Source organism: Poecilia reticulata, linkage group LG21 (genome assembly GCF_000633615.1).
Source record: "Poecilia reticulata strain Guanapo linkage group LG21, Guppy_female_1.0+MT, whole genome shotgun sequence".
Taxonomy (NCBI): Eukaryota; Metazoa; Chordata; class Actinopteri; order Cyprinodontiformes; family Poeciliidae; genus Poecilia; species Poecilia reticulata.
In genome coordinates, this window is record NC_024351.1 from 11,205,557 (window position 1) to 11,218,788 (window position 13,232).

General features: G+C 38.8%; 1 protein-coding gene across 1 annotated transcript; it reads left to right on the top strand.

The window, feature by feature from the left end:
- The first annotated feature begins 187 nt into the window (after positions 1-187).
- nfkbie (nuclear factor of kappa light polypeptide gene enhancer in B-cells inhibitor, epsilon) lies at positions 188-9,471 on the top strand. Its single transcript, XM_008397490.2, has 6 exons — positions 188-1,042; positions 3,762-3,864; positions 5,862-6,072; positions 6,599-6,687; positions 7,331-7,579; positions 8,673-9,471. The coding sequence occupies exons 1-6, from the start codon at positions 726-728 to the stop codon at positions 8,733-8,735; spliced, it is 1,032 nt and encodes a 343-aa protein (XP_008395712.1). The 5' UTR covers positions 188-725; the 3' UTR covers positions 8,736-9,471.
- Positions 9,472-13,232: the final 3,761 nt, after the last annotated feature.

A 13,232-nucleotide genomic window follows, 5' to 3' on the forward strand; every position in this document is an offset into this window, starting at 1 on the left:
TCTGGTTATTGTTTTATTCTATATGATCTCTAGAGCGGCAGACAGGAAGTAGACTGAGCTGCTACTGAAAACACCTGTTACTTGATACTCTTCATAGTCGAAAGCTTCAACTCTCCCAGCTTTAATTTTGAAATTCGTTTGCATTTCCGCCTTGAGAGCGTTGGCTGCTGCTTTCTGTTCCGTGTATGTATGTATGCGCGCGCGCCTGCTTCTTGTAGCTGTGTGCGCACGCGCGCGAGCGTTAGACAAAGTGTTTATTGCCGCACGCGCACTGGGGATTCCCCCGGTTGACAAAAACAGCTCTTCCAATTCTCGCCTTTCATTGCTCATATGCTCTCCGCCTCGAGCTCACGCTGTTACCGGATATCTAGTCGGCAGCAGAGCCGTTTCCCCACTCTTCGCTTGTGTGTGTGTTTTTTTTTAAACCCGTTTTCGTCGCGTTTGGAGTAACGTGTCATGGTTTAATACTTTTTATTTTTATTTTACAAAAGCAAACAATCTCTTAGTTTTGAGGGTTTGTTACTGCAAGGGGAAGTACTTTATATCGGTTAGTGGAATGAGACTTAGCGGCTCGTTTCTCTGTTCTTATAAAGGAGCGGAGGTAGCCTGTCCGGGTTTCACCACCGAGCAGCCAGCGGCTACAACACCCGCTAGAAAACTGTAAATCATCCGGGAAGGAAGGCGGCTGTAGCGGGGGAAACCCAGGGAGGCCACCAGCGTTCACCATGTCGCGCGACGGTTGTAGCAAAGAGGACCTGCAAGAGGACATCCGCATGGACTCGGGCATTGAGTCTTACACCTCCATAGTAACTTCAGAGGAGCCCCGGGAACCGAGCAGCGACTTCAGCGGGCCGAGGGACAAGTTTTCCACCGGGGAGGAGCGCCTGGACTCAGCCTACACGTCCTCATCCATCACGGTGGAGAGCCTGTCGGACATCGTAGAGGGTTGCACTATCTCCAGCGCCGAGGATGTGCAAGCAAAGATGCCTGAACTTTCAGAACAAGATAATTTACTCACAACTATTACAGAAGATGGAGACACGTAGGTTTTCTTTCCTTTTACAATCAATATCTCCACTTTCTGCAGAAGTACTCTTAAAATGGTCCAATTAGAATGTATTTTTTCTAAAATAAGCCAGTTGCTAGTAGTAAAATCAAACTTTTTATATCTTGAGAAATGTAGTTTTGAGTATGCATTGCAAATATTTTCTTATGTTAAAAAAAACTGTTACTGACTTTTTACATTTTTTTCACTTAGAACTAATTTATTCTAATTTGCTTTTTTTTTTTTTGCTGGAGCAAAAAGTCCCTATAGAACTAGAATATCAGAGTAGATTATTTCATGAGAACCTGAAGCACCCATGTAAGGGCAAGTGGCATTTCTTTCATTACTGTGAATCTAAAGGCTTGGTTTTCCCATGATAACTGGTGCTGAAGGGGATTTCAAAGTGTGAACATGGAGGCTTTTATTGAACTTTGTCCATGTCATGAATGTGGACAGTCTGCTGGGAGGCGTCAGTCAGAAAACAGAAGTGAAACAGATAGGCCTGGACTTCCCCTGCATCACAGACAGAGCACATGTTGCAGAGGTCGCTGAAATCTTGGTTTAGATTAGAGAAAACTTGTTTGACAGGACAGGACAGTATCTACATGCATGCGATTTTTTTTTTCCACCTCATAAATCACATTTTAACTTTCTTTTTGTGTATTTTTATCCAGAGCATGTTTCTTTAAAGAAAGAAAAAATACATTTTGACAGAGCAGCGTTTTTAAGTTCTCAGTTTGACGTGGTGAAACCTCACCTCTTTTGCACCAAATCTAGACACCTCAACCTCCATATATAGCCTCAGTAGACCTTCTAATGTGTGAACCACTCATCCGGTGTCACCTTTGCCACTCAGGTGTGTTTCGACTAAAAATGACAGACTGTGTCAAAAGAGTCCTGCAACAAATGCAGCCCAGTGAGTGATGCAGTCGCAGAATTGCGGAAACTGTTGTTGTGTCTCTGACCTCTTTTGATTTCCGTTTGCTGATTGCCAGAGCCATATGGTTTCATTCTCGCACCCTAACTATAGATACCTGCTGGGAACAGGGAAAAACACCTGAAACGCACCACACTGGGCTATTAACACTGATAGAGAAGCATGCAAACTCTAGTTTTCCCCTGTGGGATTCTTAAAGGTCTTATTCATTCAAGACTTACCCAAACCAGGAAGTCCCTTTCATGCCAAATTGCTAATAGGGCTCTATTTGAGGCACATTGACTAGTCTGCAAACATTTGAATGAGTCTGTTCATTCAAAGGTACTTCCAGATAATCTCAACTTTATCTGTCGGCATTAATGTTTTATTGCAAATGTGCAAGAACAGGTTTGGAAACATTACATTTTCCAAGGTAACTTTTAATTTGTTTTCAGAGTTTTGCTTTCACATTTGTGTATTTTCCCCAAAATTATCCAGCAACTTTCCATAATTATCTCAGAATTTTTTTTTTTTAATAGCATTTGTTAGATTATTGTAATTCAGTTCAAGACAAAAGTAAATAAACTGTATCAGCTAAATTTTAACATCTCTGCTTAAAAACAGAAAATCTGATAAAAAAACAACAACTTTTGCTTTGCAACCAATTACATAAAACTGGATGTGTTAAAGTGGTCTTATTGGAAAAATATTGAATATCAAAGTGCACTAGAACACACACTATATAGAGTGATCAGCTTTATTAAAGGTTTGAACACTTTGCAATGTTTTAAGAGATATTTTGAATTGTATAACAAACTAAGCTATATTTTTTTACTGTCTCATAAAATGCTTTTTCATTCAACTTGGAATAAATGCACTAATAGCATGTGTTAAATGTAAAATAAACATATAATTGTTACTTTTCTGAACATTTTCTCTCTGATTATATTTTTTGCAATTTGTGGAACAGGATTAGTGCTTTAGTTTAGCGTCGTCTTTACGTCTCACCACGTTGTCTGACGGGTAACTTGAGAAAGTTGACATTTTTGCGTGCCTCTCTCAGCGCAGAAAGCTGAATGAGTTTTCTGTGCTGCGACATATTGTGGGAACTTTTGATCCCACTCTGTCTGCCTCTGAAACGGAGTCCGACTTCTGACATTTAGTCTGAAGCGAGAACTGTCAGACTTTGACATCACACTGAGGTAACACTTCATCTCAGAGCGCAATGTTTTGGTGGCTCTGAATTAGTGTGCGCTTTCTTGAATTTGCACTCTTGCACACGTAAAACGTGGAGGCCAGGCCTCCCTCTGAAAATGCTGAGATGTTTCTCCGGCGAGGCCCTCGTTGTGTTGTTCTCGGTCGGTCTAAATTAAGCACCAAAGCGCTGTTCCATTTCCTGCTTTGTGCTTGCATTTGTTTGCTACAACTTCCCACGCAGGCCTTGAGGTTAGAGTGCTTTTGCTTTGTTTTGCCGTTCACGTTGACTGAAACATTTCCCAAAATCATACCGTAATCTTACAGGTTGAAATCACTATCCTCCTTTTGCAGTATCGACCTGATGCAAGATGTTCTTGAGAACTGTCTCTGGGTTGCACAACATCCCAATCACTCAGTTTTGCCATACGGCCCACTAAGTGTTACTCTCTTGAGATGAGTACTGAGGAAAATTGTGATGCAACATTTTGTTGAAGTGCTGACTTTTTGTCTACCCACTTGATGTTACAGCGAAATATTGCTCAATGTGACATTTTTCTTTTAAACATAAATGCAAATATGTTTGTCTTTGTGTCTCTTCTTTAGACTCCTCCACCTAGCCATCATCCATGAGGAAATATTCATCTCTCAAGAGTTGATACAGCTGTTCCCAAAAGAAGCCCTGGACATCCAGAACAATTTATATCAGGTTGGTTGATCAGCAAATGGCAGCTTCCGCTAGGAATTTTCTCCCCAGTGTTGCTTCCTCATTTCCAGTACCTTGAATGCAGAAGCAGAGGTAATATTTATATCCGTGTACTTCCAGAGAAGTTTTCTTCCTCCTTATGCGCAGCCCGTCCCCTCTTGGGAACGTCACTGTGGGTGGCTCCAGCGTTAGCTCATAAGGGACTTCGAATGGAAACTCCCCTCCTCTACCTTGTGTAGAAATAGAACCACAGGGAGCTGGTTGGAGTGTATCCTTGTGTGGATGTGGGTGGAGGAATTGTTCCAGGCCTTCAGGAAGTGGGATCTAGAGCCTCAAACGTGGAGCAAGCTGTCAGTTGGAAACATTTGAAAATAAAGAGTCAGCACTTCATACGTTGACTCAGTTTGCGCTGCACTCCTCAGTTGCATAATTTCCTCTCAACAGTCATTATAAGACAGAGAAAAATTACGCTCGAGTCGGCATGCAGAGATCCAGCCACGTACGAATGGTTTTGTTTTTGAAGTTTATGCATACTTAAGGTTTTCTGCAAATTCTGTGTAAATTCAATGGAGGCAGGCTCATCATTTACTGCATTTGCTTTAACCTCAGTGCGCCAGAAAGCTGCACAGCAGGAATTCTTGTTTGATTTGGAATGAATGCTAGACTCTCACTTTCTCAGCTGGAACTGCTTCTTTTTTTTTTTTTTGCGGTTGTCTTTGATGAGGTGTGTAAACAGGTACAGGCCTGCTCTCTGTCGTTAGTTAAAGGCATTCTTTTGAAATCTTGGTAGCAGACACACTCAAGTTGTTTAAATGTGGATGTTAGAAATCAACAGGCTTGATATTTGAGAAGATGCAACCAGGAAATATTCTGTTTTTGTTCTTTGTGGATGAAAAAAAACCCCACAACAAATGCTGATTTCCTAACTTTTTCTAAGCACTATACCATTAAAAAAAAAACAAAAATAAGGATAGCATTGGAAAAAGTTTTTTCTACCGTTTCATGCTTTAGTTATTTTTTATTAGGAACAGAGAACATGTTGTATGCATGGGAGAGTAGTTGCTGCACATGGTTTTATTACTTTAAAACAAAGAACAGAGTGTTACTGCCATCTAAATATGTGTACTTCTGAAAACTTTGAGATTCCCAAAAGACTGCTAACAGTACCACACCCACTATGCTTTAAAATACAATAAAAGCTCAAAAGAATTGAACAGAATTCCCTGCACTGCTTTTAGCCTTCCTGTTATTTGCTGAAAGTCTTGCTCTCTCCCTCTCTCAAGCAGCCACAAAAATGTCTTTACTGTTGGCTATGATCAGAGTTGGCGCAGTAACTAGTTGCATTTTTTTTGTAACTTTTAGAAAAATAATTACTTGTATAAGTATTTTTACTGCATTGCACATTTCGCTTTTACTTCAGTATTTTATCTTGAAGTATTTCTACTCTTATTTGAGTCAAATTTCTGAATGCTCTACCCACTGTGAGTAGCTTCCCTGAATAAAGAACAAGCTTGTTTTAACTAAGAAAAAAAAGAAAAGAAAATCACCTAATGTGTCAAGTTTTATATTGAAAGAAATGAAATTGTAAAACTGTTTCTTTTGCCTGATTTTATTTTGTAATTGTTTACATGAACTATTTATATTTTTTAAAACAAAAATTTCCACATAACTTTGTATTTTTGTCTGAAGATGTAATTTTTACATTTCAAATTATTGATATTTTGATCAGTTACTCAATACCTGAGTAGCGTTTTTACCAAATACTTTTATTCTCTTACTTTAGTCATTTCTTAGACGGTTACTTTTTATTTTTACTCGAGTAAAAATATGTTGAAGTAGATCTACTCCTACCCGAGTAAAATCTTTTGGCTACTCTGCCCACCTCTGGCTATGGTGCATTCGCTGATCAAAGTTGATACCTTGTAGCATCTCTAATAAATCTAAGATATTAAGAGACAAGTGTGTTTTTAACTCCATCCTTGTTTGCTGGCGATGCTCAGAGCCCGCTGCACCTGGCCACCTATCTGAACCTGACGCACGTGGTGACGACCCTGATGAAGAAGGGGGCCAGCCTGGAGCTGCAGGACCAGGACGGGAACACGCCGCTCCATGTGGCGTGCCAGCACGGGCAGCTAGAGTGTGTAACAGAAATGACCAGAGACCTTCCTCCGAGCTCGCTGGCACCAGTTCTGCAGACCCAGAACTGGAGAGGTAAGACTCTTGTGCTGTTAATGTGTTATTTATTTTTTTTTTAGGTAACTCTATGGCTTTCCCTGCATCACTCAGCATTCATAGCACCACAAACATAAATATTGTTCTTGAGAAACATTCTGTTTTTTTCTTAAATTGGGATTTATATCCCACAGTTACTCCATTTTATGATTTTTTTTTTTTTTTATTTATTGATGCTCTCGTGGAACAGAGAAACAGAGCGATCACACTGGGGTTTTTTTTTAATTATTTTGTTTTTATTTACCATTTTCATGATAAATGATAAGCGATAAGATAAATGCCAACCCCTAAAGCTGCTATGTCTCCTTCTCTGAAAACTGCACGTTTTGTGTTTTTAATGGGGACTGGATCATATTTGGAAGTGGCTTCAAGAAATTTTAGCGCAATATTTTAAACGCGTAATCAATCCAAAATAAAATTAGTTAATTTTCTTGTTAGTCGTCACTTATTGTTGTTTTTACGCCTCATACTGAATGCTTTAAATAAGTGGGTTTCCTCCTTGCAGGTCTTACCTGTCTTCACCTGTCAGCGCTGAACAAGCAGCATCATATCATGAAGCTCCTGATGAAAAAAAAAGCAAATCTTAACATCCAGGTTAGTCTGCGAATTTGTGATGCAACTTGTGGTGTTTTTCTGCAATTGAGTGTTTGAAGTTGGTTTGAAACTAACAAGTTATTAATTAGTGCTCGTCCACCTGCAGGAAACTGTCACCAAATCCCCTCTGATGTTTGCAAATATTGTACATGAATAGTAAACTGGGTGACAAAATGGCTTTTACAGCCGTATAAAAACCGTGAATTCTCCTGATAATATTTGTCCCATTTGTCGGCTTCTGCCGCCTTGTTTACTGCGTGTTAGCGTACTTTGTGTTCCCGTTTATAAATCTGCTGCACCTGTCCTATGTTGATAGTGATACGAGCTGAGCTCAGGGCTTCCTGCAGAATTCAGGGAGACATAATTAGATTTGAGATATGATTAGGCTGGCCGCCTGCCGCTCTTAACTTTCTATTGATGGAAGGGAACATGGCTGTTGATCTTAGAACCACCACAGACATTCCTCTCGGTTTAAATCACCGTCCCAATATGCCGCTCTGTCTCACATTCAGAAACTAACTAAAACTGTTACATAAGCTGTAATTTCTAGACTCGTCCTTCTTAATTTCAAGCAAAAACGCTTAAAGCTTTTCACATTTTTAACCGCTGTTTTGATTTAGTTTGCTAATTTCACCCAACGCAGGAGGGAACTGCCGGCAAAACGGCTCTCCACCTCGCCGTCGAGCTGCACGACATGGCGTTGGTGAAGCTGCTGCTTAAGGAGGGGGCCAACGTGGACGCTCCCATGTTCAACGGCTGCACGCCGCTGCACCTCGCCGTAGGCAGGCAAGACGCGCAAATCGCCGACCTCCTTTGCCAGTTCGGCGCCGACAAAATGCTGCGAAACATGGAAGACGAGACGGCGCTGGATCTGGCCGACGGAAACAACGATGTAAGCTGCTGGTGCTGATTGTTTTTGGGAATGTTAAAAGTAATAGGAACCAGAATTTAAAGTTTAGGTTTCGTTTTTGCGACGTATATGTCAGAGATTTGTCTGAAAACACTCACCAGGTGACAGGAAGACTTTTTTGGGGTATTTAATCTAGTAGTTAAAATACCCAAAAACAAGTTGTGTTAAATTAAACCTTTAAATTTGATGGAGGGAAATCATGTTATTGACAGTCCTATCAATTCTTATAACATAAATGTGACCTGATTGCTTTTTTTCAATTGAACTTTTCTTTCTTTAAATCATAAAAAAAGAAAATCATTTGTATTTCATGACTTCCTGAATTGGTTGGAAATGTCTACATGTATTTAAATCAGCTATTTGTAGATTTTTTTTTTATTAGTGGTGATAATAATTGTGGAGGGTGCTGCACATCTCTGAGTCTGGTGCAAGTTTTGCATGGAAACTCTGAAGCCCTAAGATGATTTATTACTAAACGAAAAATATTCCTCTTAAGTCCCAGGATCTTTGTACTTGCAGTTTGTAAAATTCCCAGGTTACTTTTTAATTCTTTATTTGTTCGCATATTTGTTTTCATTCAACAGTTTAATTCCCTCTATCTTTAAATCTGAAAGCCTCAGCCACTCTAGCAAAGCAGTTTTTATATGTCATGTTAAGTTACCTCATCTCGGGTTTTTTGGATATTGCACAACTTTTCTAAGCCTTCAAATTGACAGAAGAAATATCTCAGTTTTTGCACAAGGTGATGAGTGAGATGTTTTGCAGACAAGCTTCCAAGCAAACCTGAAAACAAAGTCGGAGTCATAAAAGCTACACAGAATGTCAAGAAAAACAAAGAGTCCCGCAGATATCTGATCCCAGCATCGCTTGCATCTGGGATTACGAGAAGAGGCCGATTACACAGGCGGCTGAAATTTTTACATAGTCTAAAACATTTTAGCACCTTTATGTACTGAAGACTTAGTACTGCTTTGTTTTTACTTTTTGTCAAAAACTACATGTCTTTTGGGAGAAAAAAAAACGCATTTAATCTCAGTTGAGGTTATTTTGACACTTATTTCTGTTTTTCTTCTAGATTCTGGCGCTGTTTCCATTTGATGACATCCAGATCTCCGGAAGGTCGGTGGTGTCGTTTTGAACACTGCCAGATGATGGAGTGTAGCACACCTGGAGCCTGAATGCAGCTGGAACTTTTTGATTTAAATAATTAAAGTTTTTTTTTAACTAAGTTGTTTATTAAATAGTGGCTTTATACGTAGTTGACTCTAATATCTAGTGAGAAATGTGCACCATATTAATCTGCTCTTCTGATGGGAAATGGTGCGATTCCGCTTAAACTGAACGCTGATTTACAAAAACAGGATCAGGATGTGTTGTTCTCGACTTCGAAATGTGCCCCGATGCAAGTGCCAAACTATCAACGTAGGTGCCCCCGAAAATGCTACCTCTTCTACAAATGGAAATTGTTTTAGCTGCATTCATTTTAGAGACAGTCTGTGCATATGAAATGATGAAAGCTTGGCCTTTCGTATTTGGTTTGGAGTATGCATTCTTAAGCAGATGATATTTTGGTTTCCTTTAAATTGAAAAATGTACCTTTCTGCAAACTAATCGCACCCCTGCTTATGACAGCAAACTGATAGCCAGTATAAAAAATGTAATATATTAAAAATAAAACGCAGCTTAATGTTTCTGTCTTTTTTCTTTTTTTTTTTAAGGTCTGCTGCTTTGTGATGTAGGACAATGTATCTATTTATCTCTTCTTGTACTCTTTGTCTGCAGAAAGCTGCAGATGTTCCTTTGCATGTAATTACACTGGCCTCTCTTGCTGCAACGAGCAGTTCATTTATTTTGTAATAAAAGTTAAAACAACATTTGCACGTGTGTGTTCTTTTTCTGGGAAAAGGAAGTTTTGGTTCTCATTAATGTGTTTTGGCACCGCTTTTGTTGGTGCACACCCTAACCTGAATTAGCTGCTCTGCGGTGGAAAGTCCAGGTTTGCTCAAGTATCCTTAAAACCAATTCAGGCATGCACGCAAGAGCCTGTGTGAAAAACAGTGGAGATGATTTAAAGACCAAAGCTCACTTTTAGTTATACAAAACATGTACATACTTTAGGTCAACTTTTATGATTGTACTCAGTTTGCACGGTTTACCCTCATGACAAAGTTCTTTTTTTCGTTTCCTGTCACCTGCCCCTGCTAGGTGTAACTTTTGTTTTACTGTAAGTTTCTTCTTCCTTATTGCATTTACAATACAATGAACACAGGGCGGTTGGAAATTCCACCCCACTGGATCTCATTTGTAAACACGCTGGCAGCAAAACTGGTTCACGTGGAGGGCTTTTTGATACAAAGACTCTTGCATGTGATGATTCCCAGGTAATTTGTGTTGTAAGCAGGCTCGTGTGCAGAAATTCTGGTAAATTCAGAGCAGTGCAAAAATGATAATACTTGTGTAAACAGCTGGAACACGGTGTTATGCAACTGTACCTACTTCCCTATTCAACTGTGACCTGGGAAACTCTAAAGCTATTTGTGTTTTGTGTCTCTGTTGGTCATTCTGGTAAAGACCTGCAGGGAAGAGGCTCTAAGCATTGTGCGGTTTTCTATAGAAAGCATAGCAAAAAAAAAAAAAATCTAGCTTTACTCAGAAGTTCAGGAATTTTGTTAGAAAATATTTCACTAACTGCACCAAACGCTTCAGTTCATATACAGCTACTGACGTGAGAGGATGTTTGACCAGTTCTCAAATATTTGCACTAAAAATCTCCACAAATAATGAATTTAGTGTGTAATTTGTTTCTGCGAACAAGCCACACATAATTTAATGCTGTACTGCATGCTGCTGGAGCTAATAGTTATATTGTGCAGAACTCTCATAGCTCTAAAGATATTATAGATAAAATAAAGCCACATTAAAATATGCGGAGAATTCAACTAAGGGGAAATTACAGATTTAAAAAAAAATTATTCACACCTTTTGATCTTTTTCACAGTTTTTTACATTTCAGTCTTAAATTTTAATGTATTTTTTGGTGATATGCCAACACAAAATAGTGCACAATTTTTCAGTATAAAGAGATGAAGGAGAGAAGGATTTACAGTTTCCCATTAAAGTTGCGCAAAAATGTGAAAGATATAAAGGGCTGTGAATACTTTTTGGAAGGGACCTTAAACCTGAAATCTTGTACGTTACTGCTGATGTCACCGTTTGTTAGAAAAAAACCAAGGGATCAGTTTTACTGTGCGAAATAACTTTTGACTGGCAGGAATGCCAAAGTATGAGTTTTCTGCAAACTGTGGTACAAAACCCATGAGTCTGGCTCTTTGTATGTGATATTCTAGGTTAGCTCAGTGAGGCTTTCTGATTTGCAGTGGAAAAATCTGCCACTTCACTAGGTCACGGTTGAGTAATCCTACCTACCCTTCTTTATCTCCTCCTACTGTTTGACCTCGCTACCTTCTGCGCACCACCCTCAATATTCTCTTTTAATTTGCTCCATGGAAAATGTTCAGCTGCGAGCCCTACTGAGGTGTATGCAGTCGTACATGAAGCTCTAACCTTAGGAGGTGTAAAACCCCTGCTGAGCATAACAGAAAAGTCTCGCTCAGACAGGAAGACAGTGCGTGAAGACAAATAAGATATGAAGATCTTATATATCTCTTCACTCATGAATAAACAGAATATGTAAAATAAACAAAGGTGATGTATTATCGTGTTAAATTCGTCTGAAAGGTTTGATTTGATGACATTACAGAGTGCTTCTGTAACTTGTGGATAAAGAAATGGAATAAATGTCAAACCAGTGTGCTAAACAAAACAAAGGTAAACAAAATCTAAAAATAAGATGAATGGAGCATTGGTGGTACTTTAAAACCTGCTAGAGGCTGCATAGACTTGAAACTGGGGCACAAGTTCATCTTCCTGTATGACAACAACATCAAGCACACAACCGCGGCTACGATGGAGCAGTTTAAACCAAAGCATCTTGACATTTTAAAATTTTGCAGTAAAAGTGTGGCGAGACTTCAAAATCATTGTCTATCTATCCCTTAGTATCCATTCAATCTTATTGAACTTGGGCTATTTCACAGAGAATAAGAATTTACATTACTAGACATGAAAAGCTTACAGTTATCCCCTCAATAACTTGGCGACTATAATTTCACCAAAATACATTTCTAAAAAAGTATTGAGTGAGAGGAGTACCTACATACTCTGAACTTTCCAGTAACCAACACTAAAATGTCTAATTTTAACAGTTAGCTCCAGGAGTACTTGTAAATGACTTTATTAATACATCTATATATATTTGGGGTTTTTTTGTTTTGTTTTGTTTTGTTTTGTTTTGGTGGTGTTGTTTCCTCATTTGGCCGGGAGTTGTTTGTTGCCTTTTGACCTATGTTTTGATTTGAGGGGGCTTTTGGGGGGACAAGGTTGCTAGGCGATCTACACAAACTTCTGACGGTAACTGACGGCTGGCTGTTTTGGACATAGTGCAGAGAGTGAGCAATTAAGGTCCAGACAATCAATTAGCTAGCGTTGGTTGATGAGGGAACAAGGAGGGTGTTTTGATGAGTGAATTGTATTTATTGAGCGTGATGTTTATGTTTCGACATGAAATGGTGTTAATATTTGATTAACTGTCGAACAGTTGAAACAGTTGGAATACGTTTTTAGTTCATTTGTAATATTGAAATGTTGCAGTTAATTAAATACATGTATTGTAAATTTAATGATATTACATAAAGTAAGGTTTATAGGTTAAGGTAAAAGGTTAGAGCCACTAAGAGTTACTAATGGTATTTTTTATTTGTATGTTTGTAGCTCTTACAAAGGCTGCTGAATAAAGAAGCGTCCCGGGAACCATCAGTTATTTAGAGAGACCCATCTTTTCAACTGGGACGCTACAGCTACAGTAAATGGACCAAAAACCTAAAATTACAAAAGTGTACATAAAAATATTAAGAAAATAATAGCCTAAATGAATTCATTTAGGCTATTATTTTCTTAATATTTTTATGTACACTTTTGTAATTTTAGGTTTTTGGTCCATTTACTGTAGCTGTAGCGTCCCAGTTGAAAAGATGGGTCTCTCTAAATAACTGATGGTTCCCGGGACGCTTCTTTATTCAGCAGCCTTTGTAAGAGCTACAAACATACAAATAAAAAATACCATTAGTAACTCTTAGTGGCTCTAACCTTTTACCTTAACCTATAAACCTTACTTTATGTAATATCATTAAATTTACAATACATGTATTTAATTAACTGCAACATTTCAATATTACAAATGAACTAAAAACGTATTCCAACTGTTTCAACTGTTCGACAGTTAATCAAATATTAACACCATTTCATGTCGAAACATAAACATCACGCTCAATAAATACAATTCACTCATCAAAACACCCTCCTTGTTCCCTCATCAACCAACGCTAGCTAATTGATTGTCTGGACCTTAATTGCTCACTCTCTGCACTATGTCCAAAACAGCCAGCCGTCAGTTACCGTCAGAAGTTTGTGTAGATCGCCTAGCAACCTTGTCCCCCCAAAAGCCCCCTCAAATCAAAACATAGGTCAAAAGGCAACAAACAACTCCCGGCCAAATGAGGAAACAACACCACCAAAA